The sequence below is a fragment of the Nannospalax galili genome, unplaced genomic scaffold, assembly GCF_000622305.1.
Source record: "Nannospalax galili isolate Female #2095 unplaced genomic scaffold, S.galili_v1.0 scaffold206, whole genome shotgun sequence".
NCBI classification, from domain to species: Eukaryota; Metazoa; Chordata; class Mammalia; order Rodentia; family Spalacidae; genus Nannospalax; species Nannospalax galili.
The window spans coordinates 8,139,597-8,161,493 of record NW_008358101.1 but is presented as its reverse complement, the minus strand read 5'-3'; the positions used below and the strand labels follow the sequence as shown (position 1 = coordinate 8,161,493).

At 35.3% G+C, this 21,897-nt stretch overlaps 1 protein-coding gene across 48 annotated transcripts in view; it reads right to left on the bottom strand.

Moving 5' to 3' along the window:
- Nucleotides 1–21,897, bottom strand: part of Rims1 (regulating synaptic membrane exocytosis 1) — a 486,359-nt gene that overhangs the window by 169,914 nt on the left and 294,548 nt on the right. For all 48 annotated transcript variants that reach the window (XM_008856314.3, XM_029557777.1, XM_017795156.2 and 45 more), the window contains 3 exons: nt 7,840–7,907; nt 4,949–5,059; nt 3,477–3,576 (listed from right to left, as the gene is read on the bottom strand). In XM_008856314.3, coding sequence (XP_008854536.1) covers nt 3,477–3,576; nt 4,949–5,059; nt 7,840–7,907 — 279 coding nt within the window. The remainder of the gene's footprint in view (nt 1–3,476; nt 3,577–4,948; nt 5,060–7,839; nt 7,908–21,897) is intronic.

Here is a 21,897-nt window from a genome sequence, read left to right as displayed (position 1 = left end):
AAATTATAAATATAAATAATTAAGTTGATTTTACTATTCAATGATGATTTGCAATCAGTATTTTGCAAGAGTAACCCATTATACAATATTCATCCTTATAGGTAGTAACCTAGATGAATAACTTTTAATATCAAATTAAATTAATACATGTCTTAATTTACCTATAGCTCTATAAAACCTAATGCAGGAAGAATCTAATACTGTTTTTACATGAATAATCTTCTCAGGCAAGAATGTACTGAGTGAGAATACAAAGATAAAAATGACTCTCCAGTTTCATATTTGGTAGTGGATATATAATACAGAAACAAGCACAGAAACTTTAGATAATACGATTTCTGCAATTGCAAGTATTCTATGAGGAAGAGAAGTAAAACCAGGTAGAACCAGAGAGGTAGTAATTAGCTATTGCTCTATTTGGGATATCCACAAACACTTTTAAACTAGGAGCATGGAAGGAAGGAAAGCGTGTCAGCAGGCTGTGCAGGTTGACAGCTGTTCCCAATAAAGGAAGCAGGCAGAGCAGGTTGACAGCTAGTGCTGATCAAGGCCCCTAGGTGGGCAAAAGCTTGTCTGGACAGAGCTAGACTGACAGGGCCAGAGGGCTGTGCAGGCTCACTGGGGACAAAGGTACAATGCTTTGAGTTTAACAAAAGATAAGCAAGATACATTGCCGAATCTTAAAAATATGGAGTACGTAGGCATTAGTTTTGTGTTTCAGGTCTAGGAGCAGTGAGGTGTATAGCCCTGAAGGGGACTGGCTGCAGAAAGTCGTGTGAAGATGCAAGCAATATCCCACATTTGAAATAAAGCTAAAAAAAAAATTAAAGTTGTTTATATAGGATAAGGATATTTATATGTAAATATTTAGAATAAGAGCCAGTTCCTACATTAAACTATATCCAGTCTAGCCGGGCGTGGTGGTGCATGCCTTTAATCCCAGCACTCAGGAGGCAGAGGCAGGCGGATCTCTGTGAGTTCAAGGCCAGCCTGGTATACATAGTGAACTTCAGGACAGCTGGAGCTACAGGGAGACCCTGTCTCAAAAAGGAAAAAAAAATCCAGTCTATTTCATTGATTCTACAAAAACTAAACCAAAAAAAAACCTGTATTTTGTCCAAATAAATCAACTGCTATAACTATAAAGCAAATCAAGTGTGTTTTAAAAATTTTATTCATTATTTTTATTTAATGAAAATGAGTGTATTTGCATGCATATGTGTGTAAGTACACCTGTGTCATTCAATACCTGTGGAGGTCAGAAGTGGGCATTAGATTGCTTGAAACTGGAGTTAAGGTAGTTAGCACCGTGTGGGTACTGGGAATTGAATCCATGCCCTCTCTAAGAACAGTCAGTATTCCTAACTGCTGAGCCATCTCTCAAGCCCCTAAGTGTGTTTTAGTTAGTTTAGTTGAACTTTCAACATTTTAGATTCAATTTGTCAGGCTCTCAAATCATCATGATGGCATTAAATAAATGAAAGCAACCACCAAAGGTTACTTTACATGGAACATCCACTTAATCATCTAATGAAAGCACAACCAGAAAACCCCAATTCGTTATACTTTTCTGATCTTCATATTCTGCTTTCTATAGCTAATGTTTGCTTGCATTCACTAACTTGGGATTTCCATACATTTTTCAGATTTTTTTTTGAGTCACTATGAAAAGACTGTTTGCTGACATAGTCACTCCATTACTTTCTTAGTGAATCATTAACTTGTCTCTTTTTTTAAATGGGTAGAATCTAATTCCTTGTACACCTTTAAAACTCTAGAGTAAGCCTGGTATGGTGGCATACCTCTTTAATTCCAGCACTCTGGAGACAGAGGCAGGTGGATCTCTGAGTTTAAGGGCAGCCTGGTCTACATAGTCAATTCCAGAACAGGTAGGGCTAAATAGGAGACCCTGTCTTAATTTTTTTTTTTCATTTTAGATTGATTTTTTTTATATGTGTATGAGTGATTTGCCTGCATGTACGTAAATACATCACATGCATGCAATGCCTGTGGAGGCCAGAAGAAGGTGTCGGATTCCCTGGAACTAGAGTTCCAGACATGGAAGATGTCAGCCTCTATGTGGGCACTGGGAACTAAACCCTGGTCTTCTGCAAGAGCAGCCAGGGCTCTTAACAACTGAGCCACATCTCCAGTCTCAAACTTTTTTCATTTAAAGCTGCATAGTGAGTGGAAAGAAATCCCTCATTAAGTTACCTCCATAAGCATGATGCTAGTCAAAGAAAATACCTGGAATGATTTCAGATTGTTATACCGATAATGAATTGTGCAACAGTTCTAGAGTCTGAATATTTTTTCTGAAGTTTGTAAGAATTACAATCTTAAGATTTTATATGTAGAAACTATGTGCTGAAAGTGTTCTCTTTCTATGTAGTAATATGTGCAATTATAGAACAACACTCTAGCTTAGCTTACTTTGCTTTTTTTCTGATTGCTTGACCAATTTGTAAAAAACCCCTAATCAAACATTTCCACCAAACTATATAGCAAAATCCACTAATAAATAGGTTACTATGATTTTAACTAAACCAAAAAATAAAAATTTCGAAGCAATTCTTAATTAAAAAAAATAATTACTAGTATTTATGTGTATGAGTGTTTTGCTCACACGTATGTAAGGACACCTTTGCATGCAATTCACATGGAGGCTTGAAGAGAGAATTGGAACTCCTGGAACTGGAGTTAAAGACAATGTTTTGCCTGCGTGTATGTAAGGACACCTATGTGTGCAATGCTCATGGAGGCCCAAAAAGGATCATTGGATCCCCTAAAAGTGAAGTGAAGGACAGTTGTTAGCTACAACTTAGATGCTGGGAATCAAAGTCCAGTCCTCTGCAAGAGCAGCCAGTTCTTTAAACCACTGAGCCACCTCTCCAGTACCCAAAATAGTTTCCAAATGCATTCTTCCTGAATCTATGACACATTTGGATACATTCAATGATACAATTCAATTTTAACATCACTGAGGGCTACAGAGATAAACATAAATATCCAAATACCAAAGTGGTACAATATTTCTCACTTAAATTCACAAATATTTCATCACATAATCTATATATGAATGATTATTAAGATTAGGTTATATGGCATATACCAGCCACCATTCCTAAATAAATGTTGTGACACCACTACTGTATCTTAAAACCAAAGAATTAAATAGTCATACGGAATAGCTTTGTAATTCTAAATTGATTTGGATTGAAGATTTGTTGCAATATCATGAAGCTATCTATAAAATAAGCAATCTTTTAGTATTTTTACATCTATGGCTTAAATGACTATTTTACTCTTACTGTCTCCTTATTGCTATCTGTGCATAATTACCTACTATTGCAATTAATAAGCATCTGTATGGGGAAAACAGATGTACTCATGCATTAAAACAAATTACAACTCACACATATAAATAACTCAGAGTTGGGAGAGTACATTGTTTAAATGTTAAAAGGAAATTTTACCTGCTCTTAGGTGTCCCACTACGTCGGCTAGGCTACCCTTCTTGACTTTGGTGATGAAAGCACCAAGACGTCCCAAGTCGGTCATTTTTCCTCCAACAACCTGTATAATTACAAACTCATGAGTTCCTAAAACACATTCTGAAACGAATTAATTGTACATTGTCTTATGATCTTCTGATAAACTACATTCTGATAAAAGGAAACAGAAATATAGTATTACTTCAAAAATCATTACATTTGAGATGACCATGGAAGGAAGTTTGTATACTAACTTTGTACATTGTACTAACAACCGAAGGATGTCACAACCATATACACTTAGGAGAAGGGCGCTACAACTCTTTCCTTACTATCAAACATCAAATGTCTGGCACAGGGTACATTGGGTTCATTTGTTCAAAATTCTAAATTGTACCTACCATTTGAATCTTTCTATATGAAGATAATGCTCCACTGTCCATACCAAATTTTGATCTCTTTTCTATCATTGTGATAGGACATAATAGGTCTGCATTCATAAATACTAGAGATTCAAGCTATGCAAAGACCACTTTGGGGAGTGGCCTGCCATTATGCAAAGTGTAATAGCTTAAGCAAGTCTGCAACGAAATATCTCAGCAGCTTCCTCTGCAATACACGGCTATGTATAGCTGGCTCAAGGCTCAGTTACACTGACAGTCAACATTTTCATCTGGATTTTACAGTATACCTGAATTCATTATGCCTCAATAAACTCTAGGTTTAATTTTATCCAATGTAAGGGCTCAAATATATATAATTAAAGTTGAAGGGTGGAATAATGCTAAACAGTGACAATGACCCACAGTTCTTAGTAACGCAGCTATTAATACAAGTTATCAGAGTTTTTCACAGCAAGAGTAATTACTAGTAATAATCAGTAAGATATAGCAATAAGAATATGTATTGGTTTTTTTTGCTGTGCTTCAGATCAAACACAGGTCTTTCATGAATGCCAGGCAAGGACGCTACAGCTGAGCTATACCAACAGCCCTGAATCAAAGAGCAGTGGTCTTCAATAGGTCACACACAACTACAACACAATCTCTAAGTACTTCAAAAGCAAAATCTTTGAATATTTCTTTAGGAAACTCAAGGCAAAATGGTTTAATTTAACATATATGTCTGCATATATATAATACAATATATGCATTATACTCACATACATATGTATGTATATATGTGTGCTTTTCTACAAAATAAAAATATCTCTGGTAATATATTATTATTTCTGTAGGAAGACAATTACTGTGATTAAAGGATAGACTTTATCCTTTTGGTATTATTACAATATTATTCTTATTACAAAACACTCCACCTATTGATGCTTTATGTTGCTGTTCAACATATAAAACATACTGTAGGATAGTTACTTTGGGAAAAAAGGGGAAGTCCAGAGTGGAGCCTGTACTTTATTTTACCCTGTAAGGAATATTTTAAGGCAGTATACTTACTTTCAGACCCAGTAATGCACCTGATTCTTTGGGCATGGTTGTTCTTTTGTTAAGAATAACACGACCAATTAATCGGTCTCCCTCTTTAGACGGCTGCCACGTTACAGGATGCTATTAAAACACAATGTTTAAAAAGTGAGTAACTTGTTTTCTTTTTCAATAATTATTATTTGTAGCATGATTTGATTTCTTTGACTAAAAGATTCTAGACTGGAAATACTTTATTCTTGTGAACTCTATCACTGGCTTACAAGGTTTCTCTTTTAGAGCTTTATTATATTAGCAACAATTCTAAAAATAGAAAGGAACGAAGGACAATCCCTAAAATGGCTCTGAAATGGAATTAATTGAAATCTTAATAATATTTCTGCTTACATATCAAAAACCATATTTTGGGTTGATAATGGTGATAGTATACCCACACAGTGAGTTCTTTTTTTCCCCTTTGTTTTTTTGTTTTGTTTTGGTTTTTTTGAGTTTTTTTTTAGAGTTTTTTTTTTTTTTTAATTTTCTTGCTTTGTTTTGTTTTTTGATACAGGGTCTCCATGTAGCACCAGATAGCCTGAAACTTTCTGGCCTCAATCTTATAGCTTTTGAGTGCTGGGATTAAAGGCATGCACCATCACTCCTGGCCCTCCTACTGAGTTCTTGAATTAATGGTTTAAATTATTTAAAATCATGCAAAATCATTACGATCCAGTTAGAGACCACACTCTGAATTTTAACCTTTTCAAGGTTGTGATATGCCTGCTGTATACTCCTCTGTCAGGATAGTGGACTGTGGAAACTGGCCATAATTCTTAGCCATACAATCTGGAGGGTAAACATCAGGCACTCCACAGTGTAGCTAAATGATGAATTCGGTAGACTAGGTGTGTTGAATGCATTTTCAGTAAACAATGTTTTCTTTTTCTTTACATATATGTGTGTGTGTGTGTGTGTGTGTGTGTATATATAAATTGTCGGAATTGGTTCTCTCACCATGTGGGTTCTGAGGACTGAATTAAGGTTGTCAAGCACAGTGGCAAGTGTGTTGACAAATGAACCATCTTCCTAGCCAATCACACAACAATATTTTCAATTTACACGTTTAGCAAGAAGTAGTTCTGTTGTATGACAAGTCAAGGAGCACCTGTAATATCTCTTTCTCATTTCTATAAAGAAGAGTTATAATAATGACTTTTTAAATGAATGAATGCTTTGAGTTTTCTCATGTGTAGGATTTAGAGAAAGTAACAAAGATGATATGGAAATAGGATGGGGAACTGTTAAGGGAGACGAAGGGGAATCAGAGAAGGGAGTAAGAGACAGTAATAAAAGGCTGAATAGTATCAAAGGTTATTATATATGGCAATGAAAATGTCTCACTGAACTGGACCAGCCCTCAAGAGGCAGAGGCAAGTGGATCTCTGGGAGATCGAGGCCACCCTGGTTCACATTGTGACTAGGGAGACCCTGTCAAAAAACAATCAAAAAAAAAAAAAAAAGAAAGAAAGAAAAGAAGAGAAGATCTCACTGAAACACTGAAACCTCTTATTTTGGATAATTAAAAGCAAACTCAAAATAGAATTATCTTTGTCACTCTGGATGAGGAAGATTATGCTTGCTTCGATCTCCACTGATCAAAACTGACACTAAAACAGATTTTAAAGTGGGATGAGCTTTATGTAATCTCATTTGTCTTCACCAGAGGCTGTTTCGGCTGTTCTAATTTCTCACATTGATTTTATATTATACTTAAAAGATGAAGAAGTGTTCCAATTTTCTTCCCTAGCATCTAAAAGTATTTTCTAGAGAAGTAAAACTTGGGTAAGCACTGGGTAACACATTAGCTAAAACCCACCAGCAAACTAGATAAGAGTCTTCCCATTGCTAAGGTTTATCTTTTGAAGTATTAGATTGTGATGTGGGGTGTGTGTGTGTGTGTGTGTGTGTGTGTGTGTGTGTGTGTACTGAGAGGATGAAATTCTTCCCAATGATGTCCAGTGCTCTATATAAAAGCATTCACATGACAAGAGACCAAACTAATTTCTCATCACAGCAACATGTTTCTTCATCTACAGTGTAAAGTTTGTCCCCCAGACAGAAGCAGAGCCTACAACCTGGACTTTACTCTCATTTTTTATTTGCGTTAATGTCATCTCTGAAGAAATCTTAGAAATTTCAGGCTATAGGAAACCAAGTATGGGAAGTCAGCTGTGGAGTAAACATTAACGCATGTCCTTCATTTAAACTACTTAGTTAGCCATCATTGTAGAAATTCTACTCCATAGCCATTCAGCAAGCTTTAATAAGATAAATTTTGTCAATTGTTACCTAATCTTTTTCTTTTTAGTTTGTGGGTTTTGTTTTTTTTTTTTTTTTGAGATAAGGTCTGCTTGTAACCACAGCTGGCCTGGAACTCACTACGTAAAGCAAGGATCTCACAGAGATCTGCCTGCCTCTGTCACTGGAGTGATGGGAGTAAAGGCAAGTGTTACTGTGACTTTTTTGTTATCTTATTTTGATCTCAGGGCCTGGACTTTACCATCAAAGTGTAGCCTATTCACACTAAGTATATGGGAATATATTATTATTAATTATTATTACTAATTACTACTATTGCTAAAATATTTTTTGTTGACAGAGAAAAATCCATCAAATTTCATGAGGAACATGTTCTAAGTTCTTTTCATTTAAAAAAGATTTGATGTATTTTATTTAATTCAAAATTTTATTCAGTGATAATTCAATTTTCTTCAAAGCTGTCTTGTCAAATTAAATTAATATCTGCTGTCATAAAATGTTTAATTGCCCAGAGCAAGATTATTATTGATCACATAACAAAAGACAATAAATAAATAAATACCACACATAAATCCTGAATTATAAACACTCCACAGTAAGCTTACCGAGCTAATAGGCGATGTTTCCCGGCTGTGCCATGTGGCAGGATCCAACCAGTAATAATCCAAGTCACCTGTGGAGTAGGCGAGAATGAAAAGTGCAGCCAGTTAAAGCAGAGATGATATCCCACCTTCGGCATTATGGCTTCAGTCTACAAAGGTTCTGAGTAATGCAATCTTGAGTATTTATATCCCAAACTGACACGCAACTGAGTCAAGAAGTTTATGACTTGAATGAGTGTGTGCCACACATGTACTCCCTGCAGTTGAAGAGCTGCCCTTTTCTGTCATCCATCATCCATGAAATATTGACAATGATTTACTGGAAAAAGCCCAAGTTTTCCCTGCCTCCCTTGCCACAAAAGTGTCTCTGTATCAAGCTATAGACTGCCATCTAGTGGTATTGGATAAAAATTTATTCACTTAATATTCTAAGATTTAGCATTTCTCTTTCTACTCATCAGTACTATATCGTATTTTTCAAAATAATCTGTGGTCTATATCTTTATCAGCTGAAAGATTTGCAGTACATACACAGAACTTAGTGATGAATAAACTAAAAAGAATAACTTAGTAAAAGTCTGCATGGAAATGACATTGGCTTCACCCATATTACTAAAGCCATAAAGAACTTAAAAAAGCTTAACTTTGCACGCATGAATGTTGAGCAATTATTTTAATATTTACTTAGAGAATAATACTAAAGAAAGAATTTTAGTAAAAATAAAATTTTAATGAATTGTAGCAATGTTTCAGTATTTATATAAGATAAATGGCAAAAAGAAACAGTCTGTTTTACAAAAAGCTGATTGCTAAATGAGTTAATTTTTAAATATCAGGTTAACTCAATGAAAACTTTCTTGCTGTGGATCACCAAAGCAAAAAATATTAGAGACTTGACAAATTTTGCTAGTTAACTGTTTGGATAATATTAAGGGATTGGGTTATAAACACATTTTCATAGGTGGCCAGCATGGTAGATACAGAAACATAATACAAAACGCAATACAAAATAATTTTAAAGTATGTAAATTCTGTAATCGTAAAAATCCACACACTTCAATTTCTTAGTTTTGTGCTTAGCTTTCTTTTCAAAACTTTGAAAGACTGAAGGAAAATTTTAAAAGTGCTACTATAAATATAGAAATAGTCTTCAAATATTCATGGGGATAGCGATATATTGTGTGCAGGTATTAATGAGACCAATAAGAACTAGTCTCTTTAAAAATCACTTCATAGCTTCTACCTAATTGAACTTAAAGCCCTCTCAATGGAAGAGAACTCGTGTGTGGTATTGTAACTCATGTGTGGTATTGTAAATACAGCGAAATGCACATGGCTGGAGAGGTCATAGAGAAAACCCTTAGGCTGCGACATCCCTAGACAAATTAAATTTTTTACTATATGCTATATATGGATTCTTATAATTACAGACAAGTATGCCAGTCACCATTCATCAAAGAAGCTTCTTTTTGATGCAGAGTTCCACAACAGTTGTGAGATGCCCAACCCCAGTGACACATTTACAATGGAACCTCTCCATCTAAGGCTCATAGAACGTAGTGAACAAGGGGTAGAGAGAATACTAATGCATTGTTCACCTCTCATCAGTGAACTCCCTCATGCAATAGAGGGCCACAAACAAAAAGACACAAATGGCCAAAGCATAGAGAATAAGAGTCTGCAGAGTATGGGTCACTGAACAGAACTCCTATGTTAAACTTCACCCACCCAGGACTCAGGGACCGTTTTTGAGAGGAGGGAGATTGTAAGAGCAGGGAGGAGGTGCATGATCATATGAAAAAAAAGTCTTACAGACTCCTAGAACTTTGCTCATATGAGCCCACAGCAGTGGTGTCAGCAAACACAAGACCCATGCAAACTCAAGCTGACAAAACCTCAGCATAGAACTGGGGAAATAAACAGCAGGCCCCAACCTTAGCTGAAGAAATATTGAGCAGCTGACTACATCTGGGTGAGGGAGAACTGATATTCTTTAAGGGAGAAACTCTAGATAGGCCGACTAGACACCAGCGAGCTAACTTGTACAGAGGGATGTCTGGATAGGCCTTAACATATGTGACAGAATGCATGATATCTGGCAAGGGAGGTATGTAGGGGTGTGGACGGAGGAGGGGTATAAATGATTAAGATGTTTTGTATGAAATGCACAAAAATTCAATAAAGATACATTAAAAAAGCACTTCCCATGAGATTCAAGTTTCACTCAGCTTCGCATATGTAAGGAACAGTTGGCTCGACATAAAAGTTTATTTTTGACCTTCTCTACAGGATGACTTCAATTAACGAAATGTATGGAAGTTTCAAATGAGTGACTTTTTCTCTTTTAGATTTATTATCTGTAAAATTTCACATGCTTATTTTTAAAGTATCTCTGTCTTATGCACCTTTTGAAAAATAAGCCATACATTAAAATTGAAATATTATTGTAAATGTTATTATTCAAAGTATGATCATTGCCTTTTGTTAAAGTATTTCCCTAAAGTTTCATATCCCTAGTGAGAAGATCTGACAATTTGTTAAATGCTGACTCATCTCGAAGGACTGCTACTGAGCTGTCAGGAGAATTAGAGGAAAAAAAATAATTATTAACTTTTAAGAAAAATTTGAAATATAAAAATGCTTATTTTAATGTTTTATTTATTAATTTAATTCTCTCTCGTCCCCCCCCCCGTATTGCCTGCATGTGTGTAAGTGCACCCTTGTTACACAATGCCTGTGGAAGTTGGAAGAGTCAGATCCCCTGGAACTGGAGTTATGGATGGTTGTTAGCTGCCATGCCATGTAGGTGCTGGGTTTCGAATCCAGGTCCTCTACAAGAGCAGTCAGTACTCTTAACCGCTGAGCCATCTCTCCAGTCCAAACGTTTTATTTTAAAGACTGCAGAAAACACTAGTGGATTTTATTCTACAGTAACATGATTCAGGTCTTGAAAACTATAACCTGTTACAGTAGCCAAAAGCCCCATAAAAATAAATAAATAAGGAAGAAAAAAAAGAATACATGAAGTTGTCAGAAAAAAGGTGATGGGGAGATATGGGAGGAGTTGGAGGGGAGGGCGTGGGCATGGATTTGATCAAAACACCTTATGTGCGTGTATGAAATTCTCAACAAATTATTTCTTTAAATAAAAAAAGACCAAAAACAGAAAGAAAAAGAAACTATAACATGGAGATCCATCTCTGTCCTATGACCTTTACTCCTGTGATGTTTCCGCTCTGCGCTTCACTTCCATTTTCCTAAATAGATCTAATTATACATATACAGTGAATATTTCTGGGCAAAATTGCTCCTCAAAAGCAAAGAACTAAAAGCCGGTGTTTCTACAAAATTCAATGACACGCCACATATTTTATAATGAAAACATTCCTTTCAATCATTGGTATTCTATCATTCACAAGCTACAAGAAGCAACCATCTTGAATAGACAGTAACTAGATGTATATTCAATTTGGGAAGGTAGGTAGGTAGGCAGACAGATATAAATTATATATTTATAAAGTTGTATCACTATACAGTTTGTCCAGTGAGGTCTATATGCAGCCTGCACTAGTTTATTCAGTGTCTTGTGACAATATGAATACCACAGATTTTGGAGCTATACATTTTGCCTCTTTTAATCATACCTAGCATTGCAGATATAGAGTAAATATTGCTAGGAAACCAGATGTAAAAAATCAATACAATAGTATAAAATAGTTATATATTTTAGTATGATATTAAACCTTTCTATTTTGAGTAGTTTCTAAAAGTTTTATTATCACTAATATTTTTATCATCCATTAAATTGTACCATTGTGCATAAAGATTTGCAAAAATAAATAATTAAACAAAAACATAATTTTAAGCTGCCACTTGCTTCTTCTACCTGTATAATTATGATATTTGAATATACTGAATATTATTCTTTTGTCTAGTTGAGGCAGGGTCTCCTTCTTGTCCCAGCTGGCCTCGAACTCATGAGATATGCCCGCGTCTTCCTTCCAAGTGCTGGGATTAAAGGCTTGTGCCATCTTGTCCAGAAGTACACTGAATTTTTAAATACTAGAATTTGTCTTTGTAATTTACATCCCTCTGTTATTGATGGATAAGAAATAGCCAAGAAACCTTTTTCCTAAAACATTAAAAAACAAATACTTTCTTAATACAAAACATTTTCCTTGATTGCTTTTCTAATGTATGAAATTATCAAAAAAATTAAAGAGAAAAAAATGATTGATGTTCATTAACTCTGCCTAACAATTTCTGATACATATCGATAACTGTGCTTCCTGTCTTTTCAAAAAATAAACAGTTCTTCCTAAATAGACTAGGTGATTGTCATACATAAAAATGTAAATTTCACAGACATAAGATCAGAAGAGAAATACTTTTATGGTTTTTCCCAAATCTCATAAAATGCTTTTCTCTTTTGTTTAATTCTCTAGAACAAGATGCATGTTGGGATGAACTAAAACTAGGTAGTATTAAACTATTTCATTGCAGCACAGGACATAAATAAAATTTGGACAAAATATGTTTTCTGAATATGTACATATACTACATACAGAAATCCAACTCAGTTGTAGAAGTGGGTTTTTAAACTGATACATACCAAAGAAAGTATTTTTCACACATATTCTCATGACTAATATACTTAGAAAAATGCCATTTTGACTATATTATGATATAATGTGTTCATTTGAATGTTTTATGGAGGCTTGTATTTAAGAAAAATAATTTCATAAACAGGAAATAAATTCTTGTTTAATAAATCTAGACTGAGATGCAAAATTAGCACTTTAAGTAGTTTCCTCATATTTTAGAAATCTACTTCTAAAAACAGTACTAAAAGGGAAAGTGCTTCCCTTAAATTATGTATAATACTGGTATTATAAAATAAATCTGCAATAATTTGCTACATATTAAAGTCCTCTGTGCTAAAAGCTTTAGTTGTCAACTTGACACATGTGGGTAGAGGGAACCTCAATTGGGGAATTCTTCCATTGGATTGGCCCATGGCCATGTCTGTGGGGCATTTTCTGGATTGCTGAGTGATATGAGAGGGCCCAGCTGACTGCAGGGGGTGCCACCCTGAGTAGGTTGTCCTGTATTGCATGAGAAAATGGACTGAGCAAGGGCCAGGGGAGCAAGTAAGTAAGCAGCTGTCCTCCATGGTCTGTGCTCTGGGTTCCTGCCCTGAGTTCCTGCCTTGGCTTCTCTTGATGGACTGTGCTGTAAGCCAAATAAACCCTTTCCTCCCCAAGTTAGTTTTAGTCAATGTTCCTATCACAGCAGTTGAAAGCAAACTAAGATATCTTCAAAAATTAGCATCATAACATAGCCTGCAAAATTAGTAAATTATCTTAATATTCTATTATTGTCTTTCATAATTGTCAGTCTAAGCTTTTATGACAGTAGAAATATAGTCGTCAAGTACTTTTTGGTGATTTCATTCAACATCCATGAAAACTTTGATGCCCCAAACATAGCTGAATGTAAACACTGCATAGGATGAGATGTCCGAAATTTGTATCCATGAATCTCAGACCTGAAGCAGATCCAGAAGCTTCTTTGGACCACTCGTCTTTGCATGAATTTGTTTTACATTGATAAGTAAGCTAAAATCCCATTTCTAGTTTTAGACAAGAAAATAAATTTTAAAAAATAGAATACTGCATAAACATAAAACAAATAAGTAAGAATACATGCTTTTTTGGAACAATTACATTATCCCTAGCAATTTGGGGATTCACTAGAACAGTTTGCTTTCTACATACATGTTAGTAATTTCACATTTGCATTCAAGTGTTGCTTACCCCTCAATCACTATTCATCAGAGAAATCTAAATCAAGACCAAAATGAAATTAAACATCTCATCTTTTAGAATGGTTCTAAGTTTTTAAAAGATGAATTCTGGAGAATATGTGGAAACATTGGAGTCTATATATTCTTTTGACAGGCATGTAATTTGGTAAAGTCATAATGCAAAATATTAAAGCGAATGTCCCCAAATCATAAACAGAACTACCACCTGAACTAGAAAGGCCACTTTGAGTGTATATCCAAAACAACTGAAATCAGGAACTCAAAGAAATAAATTACATTCCCTTGTCTATTATAGCACTGGTCACAATAGCCAGTATGTGGAAAAATCATACATGTCCACTGACAAATCAAGGAATAAAGTATAAACACACAATGAAATATAAGCCTCAAAAAAGAAATAAATTCTGTCACTACAGACAAAACATGGATGACCCCAGAGGACATTATTTTAAGTGAAATAAGTCAGATAGAAAGACAAAGGCATTATATACCACTCACAGGAGAAGGTTAATACATAAGCAATAAATAAAGTGATGGCTTCCAGGGAAATGGTCCACTGCAGAGCAGTGTCTGGAATTAACTGTACTATATTGCACACTCAAAACCCTGCTAAGGGGGAAGATCTTCAGTGTTCTTATCTCAGAAAGAAAGTAACAATAAAGAAAGAAGTTGGAGGAGACATAGTTAAGGCATTCACTGTGGTCCTGGCTTCCAGGTAATAATTATTTCCAGACTCATCAAGATAAATAAACATGTATGACATTTTTATAAGCCAATAATGTGATTTAAAAAAAAACAGAATTGACATCTTTTAAATTCCACTCTGTTCATTTGGTCTCTTTCTGTCATAGAACCAAGAGCATTATTCTTTCTTTTTGGCATATAAATTTGATAATTCCAATCAACTGACTTATCAATTACTAAGAAGATTCAAATAAGTACATCAAATACTAATTATTATACTAATGAGTTGTCAAAATGTTTGTATTCAGAAATTACTTATATTCAACAGGCTCTCTAAAGCTGAACACCCTCTAGAGAGTGATCAAATATTTGTTTGAAGGCCTGTGGTGCAACTCTGATTTGTAATTTCAGAGTACATGAAAGACAATTACAGCAGCTGGTTCAAGAAAGGAGGGTTTCATTAATGTATCTAATAGAGGTGTCCTTTCTTGGTTTTAGGGACCACTAACACTGACAGGGAATTCAGAATCAAACATCCTGGCTGAACTCTGACCTTGGACACACAGATGCTCTTCTTTCAGAGGCAGGGGAAAATGAGGTCCATCATACTTAACGAAGCACCAAAGAAATTCAAACTTTCATTACAGCATAAAAATGTCTACCACCATTATTTCTAATATTTGTAACTACAATCATTCTCACCAACTCAATTAGCATACAGAAATCATGAAAAGACACGCTTCTCGCCCGAGTGTACTTATTTGAAAACAGAAATAACGACAGAATTTGACCATATTTCAATTTATTTATTAACATTATTATGTTATGATATTTATACTTGTTAACATACAAAAGCAGCTATTTTTTAGTGAAAAGATTTTAATTGAAGCCAGAGACTCATGATTCTAAGCCTAACCCTGAATATTAGGTGCATAACGTTGATAATCTCACTGCATCTCTATAAACCTTATCCTTTTCTACAAAATGGGGATAAAACCACTTTCCACATAAAAATTTCCATGAGAATGAGATGTATTACTTCATCTTTGTCAACTCTGAATAATAACTTTAGAATTAAAATTAATGTATAATTAGTTGCACAATTGGGATTGTAACATAAAATCATAGTGTGAGACATCTGAAATTTAAACAGCTATAAGAACTAGCATGCAGCATCAGTAATCACTGAAATAGGTGTTTTCAAGGTTTTTGAAAAATCTTTAAATCCTTTTTATAAAAATTATCACATATGATTACTCAAGTCATCTGACACTATTTCCAGAGCTTGCATTTTACCTTAAACGTTATATATTATAAAAGTTAGGTATTGGCTATGTTTAATATTTATTCTCTAGTAAATTATAACCTCCCTAGCTGCCTGAGATTCCTTTTTCTATTTAGATGTTTAGCAACAGTATCTAAACAATAAAAGAATTGAGTATGAAGAAAACAAGTACCGAGGGACCTGGGGAGATGTTCATTCGGTAAACAGCCTGCCACGCACGCATTAAAACTGGAGTTCAGACCTCTAGTACTTATGCAAAAGTCAGGTGTGGCAATGTATACACATACTTCCAGCGCTGGAGAGGAACAGGTGAAACCGTGGAGTTCGTTAGCCAGTCAGTCTAGTTCAATCAATAAGCTCCAGGTTCCGTGAGAGATCCTGGCTGAAAATAATAAGATGGAGACTGGCGGGAGTCTGTCTGTCTCTGTCTCTGTCTCTGTCTCTCTCATATATTCATATATATATACATGACTATATATGTCAACCTCTGGCCTCCACGCATATGTGCACATACCCACCCTACACACACACACACAAACACACACACACACACACATACACACTGTAACCATAGGAAGTTTCAAAGCCCAGAAAATCCCCCAAATGCCATAATGCTCAAGAGCACCCTTACCTCTTACTTCTGCTCTGCTATGATAATATGGGACTTGGGGGAAAATTGATATGTTAAAATTTCTGAAAGCTTTGAGCAATACAAATTCACATATTCATATATACATACATGCACACATGCATACATGCACACATACAACACTGTGATAGGTTTAAGAACTAAGGTTGTTTATGATCTTCAGTTAGCCTACAGCCTACTACATTATTGGAATTAAGTGATAATAAAATATATCTAAAGAAGATTCGCCAAAATCATAGATTGTGAAACAAAACGTGTTCTACATATAACAGTTTAGAGAGGAACAAATTTATCTGCAAATACAATGTCAGATGTAATGTTTAAGAAATAATTGCCCTAATTATTGATATTATTATCTAAATATAGGATAGTAGAGTACACTGGATAACAAACCACAAAGCTGGAGATCTTAGGGAAACTTTTTCTTCCTATACAGTGACTCTTAATAAGTAAGAATTTTGGAAGTGCTGTACACAGTAGGAAATATTTTATTGCAACTTTCCAACTGACCAGGCTTCCACATTGACACTGAGTATTCCGTTCACGTGGGAGAACAGGTTGTGACGTGCAAAGCCTCGGAATAACCAGCCAGGACACCCTGTGGAAAAAATTGGGGTTTATTTGTTTTCATTGTTTGGGGATTGGATGTTAACCACAGGTTTAAGAAATTGTAGCGCTGGACATGCTCACAGTAGGGACATTGTAAAAAAAAATGCATTCTAGAAGAAATAGCTTTGATAAAGGAAAATGCTAGTCTTTCCTTAGACCCAGGCAGCTCTACCAAAACAGCACTAATTTGCAATATTCTGGAGGTCAAATTGATTTCTATCTGCGTCTACATCCAAAGACATGAAAGTGGAAAATTTGGAGACTGTTAAACTGCCTTTCTCTCAGGGTGAAAGTGAACACAAGGATAAAGATCAAATAATGAGAAAGATAAATATTAAGTTATCAAAACAAGGAGAATTTATGAAGTGTTAATATCGCTTATTATTTTAAGATGTGATATTAATCTATAACTATCAGAAAATAAATTCAAACTGTAGTAACCTTTTTTGGCAATATGAACAGATGCTTTGAAACCAGAGTTCACCTACAGCTTTTTCTTCACATTTTTGTTGGTTTCAGAATGTTTTACCACATTTTAATTCAATTCTTCTGCATGTTTGTCTTTATTTAGGCTACACACAATTTCTAGAAAGTTCAAAGGACTTTCTTTTTAGGTTGGAGATTCTTTGGCTGGCATTGGGAAATCAATACACAGATGTTCGGAGAACATTTCTGTTTTAAGCCTCATCACTGTTCTTGAGAAAATTGCCAAGTGTTCATATTCATAAACCTCCAAAACTGCAGGCACAGGAAACTAGATTGCAAAACATTGCAAGGTCACTGGTCCAAAGCTCTGCTGCATTGCAAAAAGTAGGTGGATTTTATAAAGGCATGCCCTTTCAGTGGTCCTCCCAGTCAGTATGTCAGCTGTAAATACATCAGAGCACAAAAGAAACAGAGATGAAAAATTAATGTTCACAAATGCATCTAGGGAGTATGTGCATACCTTATAAAGCCACCCACGTTAAGGCTGACCAAAGACAGTACCTCCACATAAAGCTGATTTTCACAACAAAAAAATGTTAAGATTGGGGGGGCTGGAGAGATGGCTCAGCAGTTAAGAGCACTGACTGCTCTTGCAGAGGACTCGGATTCGATTCCCAGCACCCACATGGCAGCTATGAACCGTCCTTAACTCCAGTTCCAGGGGAATCCGAAGCCCTCTTCCGACCTCCGCGGCACTGCATAACATGGGTGCACTCTGTACACACATGCAGGTAATACACTCATACACATAAAATAAAAACAATAAGTAAAATATTTTTAAAAGATTGGGACAGACACATCTTCTCATACCTGTAACCGCAGCACTCAAGATGCAAAGGCAGGAGGATGTCTGTGAGTTTGAGGCCAGCATGGACTAAGCGAGTTTTAAAACGGCCAGCCTGGGCTACAAGAACAAGAGTTAAAACAAAAGAAAAAAAATCCGGAAAGGTCACTGGACTAGACAAAATGTTCAGCTTTATCTATTTGTTTACCTGGGACAGAAACGGACTTCCTCTCAAGAATGCAAGGTACCCCTATATCCAGCTTATCAGACTGCTTACATACACAAATCCACAATAAGCAACTGCACCAGACTACTGCAAGCACCCCAGAAAATATAATATTGAACAGACTGCAACTTAATATTATTGAAGCTTTTGATTTGAAATAAATAATGTCTATGAAGAATATTAGACAACGATATACCAGAACTGCAGTATAATTTGGGCTCTTGTCCTGGCCCATTTCTTTGCACTTCATGGTCCTTCACTACTGCTATACAAGGATCCTGGTGATGATGTTACCCCTATGTGACCTATGCTATTGCAGCCTCTATCTTCTTTATGAAATGGTGTAGAAGGAAGTGCTCTCTGGTAACAATATCAGAAAGAATGCATGTGCACTTGAGCAACTGGTTTATTTTTCCTATGGGTGCTGTACATTGTAACATTTGTACATGGTTACATTTGTAAACAATAATACTTTTGATCAAACAACTGAAATAGAATTAATGCACCCATTGATATCCTGCATATTAGCTTAAACTGCATATTTCAGTAAACAAGTTCTCTTCCTCTGTTTAGGAATCTTGCCAAAGGACTGAGGAAAAAGAGGAAATTCACACCTAGAAAAAACTAACAACACAAATTCTAAACTTCTAGACAATGTGTCCAGAGAAGCCCACTAGACTCTCACTGCTAATATGTAGTCAAAGCATAATTGTTTCTCTGGGAGTAATCAACCCAACATGTTGTACCCTGTACAAGAGCAAATGGGTGGGGACAGACAAGCACAGTCACAACAATAAAATTCATGAAGGACAAAGAAATTTTAAGCAAAAAGAAATGAGAAAATCTAATTGCTTACCATCATACATGTCATTTGAATAAACACTATAAATAGTTCTGTGGATGTCAGTATCAGTGAAACTGTCTAAACAAGTGTGTACAGACACAGCTGTATATGAGGGCAATATGATGATGCTGGAACCACATGCATCAGATAACACGTAACATGTATAACATGTACCAGATATGGCATGTAAACATATATGAAAACAGAAATGAAATTAAATCTTTTGTGTACCTGTAGGAAACTGCATAATTCTAAAGAGAAAGATGTTAAATTAAAATAATGTAAACAGGGCTGGAGAGATGACTCAGTGGTTAAGAATACTGGCTGCTCTTGCAAAGGACCTGGGTTAGGTTCCCAGCATCTACATGGTAGCTAACAACCATCCATATCTCCAGTTCCAGGGTATCCAATGCCCTCTTCTGACCTCCGTGGACAAGGAATGGCACAAGTGCACTTACATACATGCAAGTAATACATTCATACACATAAAATAAAAAATAAAAATTCTAAATGTCACAACTACTGAAGTAAGTACTAATGTCCTTATTTTAAAGATGAAAGTCAGACTCGAGTATAAGTGGCTTCTCCCAAAACAAAGCTGGTAAGCAAGCCAAGTGCTTAGGGTTTGTATACTACATTATTTCTGTGATGCCATTCTGCCACTGTGGCCTCACAGGGTGCTAAAATAATGTGATTTGGAGTCAAGACTGTGACTTCAAGTGCTGGCTCACTGGCCAGTGAATGCTAGTTTGTTTGAAGGGTAAAAGATTTTAAGTCTGATGTGGTGGGTCGTACCCCCCATCTCTATTTCAGTCAGTGATCTAAAAGGTTTACGCTTGGATTGGGCATGTTTGTCTAGCACGCAGAAGGCTCTGGGTTCAAACTCGGGAAGATGTGTGTGTGTGTGTGTGTACACACACAAAATTACTCTTTCCTTAAAGATGAAAGATCCAGTATTTACTTTTGTTATTCTAGCTAGTAACTTTAGACATCTTTTAGATCACTTCAGATATCTTGCTAAAATTCCATGGGCATTTGTCAGAAATTAGTATTAAGTATATAAAGCATAGGACTGTTCTTATATAGGTGGCCCTGACATATAAATAAAATATTTTTAAAATAATGTAAAAAATACTGATGATAGTTATAGCTAGTTGGTAAAATAATTACTAATTTAGAAAACTCAGCTTCCAGAATGAGTGTATTTGTGTCTAACATTTTATAATTCCAAAATTAAATCACTGTTAATCAACACACTGAAATATAGAAATACTACAGCCACTGATCATTACATAAAAGTTCAGACTTATCACTAATTAATAAATTAAACATACGCCCAATCTTACTTTCTCCTTCACCTGTTCTTTTTGATGACATTTTGTGAATACAGCATGAAAAACAGAAAACTCAAGATTAAGTGCACTTTGCATGATGTCCTACATTTTGACCAGGCAAAATATATTTTTTAGAGTCTTAACCAAATCTAATGCCTCTTAAATAATATCAAAGCAAATAAACAATTGTTTCTATGGGATTATATGACTGAATTAAGATAAGAAACTTGGGGGCCAGGTGTGGTAACATGTGTCTTTAATTCTAGCACTCAGGAGGCAGAGGCAAGTGAATCTCCATGAGTTCAAGGCCATTTTGGCCTATACAGAAAGTTCCAGGATAGTCAGGGTTATAAAAGGGACCCCATCTCAAAAAAGATGAGAAACTAGGAGATAAGTTTTTTTTAATTTTATTTATTATTTTTAATTTATGTGTATGTGTGTATATTGACTGCATGTAGGTAAGTGTACCCATGTCATGCAATGCCTGCAGAGGTCAGAAGCAGTTGTTGGAACTCCTGGGACTGGAGTTATGGACAGCTGTTAGCTGCTGTGTGGGTGCTGGGATTCGAACCCGGATCTTCTGCAAGAACAACCAGTGTTCTTAACTGCTGAGCCATCTCACCAGCCCCCAAGTTTTTCACATATAAAGTTTAGCTACAATAATTAAAATTAAGATTGAGCTCTAGAAATACAGATGACATGAAAAGCGCCAAGTTATTATAGTAAATAGTGATTATAACAGTCTCAGAACTAAGAAAAATTACTTCACCTTTATCTATTTAAGTATATATAGAACTTTTCTTGCTTCATTTATTCATATGTGTGTGTGTGTGTGTGTGTGTGTGTGTGCTAGAGATCAAACCAAAGGTCTTACACATACAAAGCAAGTATTCTACCAATGAAACAATGAGTCACAAGTCCAATGTCCAGTCCCAACATTTATTTTATACTTATATTAAATTAAAGGCTGATTCCAATTTCAAAATAAAAGCCAGCCAAGAGTACCCTATACTCAGCCTTATTTTTTTATTTAAATAACAATAATGGTAATAGCACTGAGTTTTTGTTATGAAATGTTTGTTATTCAGATTTAAAATGCGTTTTAAAGAATTTTGATTACAATGAGTTTTAACTTATTTTAATGGCTCAATGCTAATTTTTACAAGAAACTAGATATTGTGCTAGTCTGAGGAGTTTTCCTTATTTATTGTTAAAAGGAATGAAAATGCCAAAAAGCATTATCTTGTTAGTTGTCGTAATTTTAATGATTACCAAGGACATAGAGTTCTATTTGTTTATCAAGGTGATATGGTGATGTGTTAACATTTTGTCG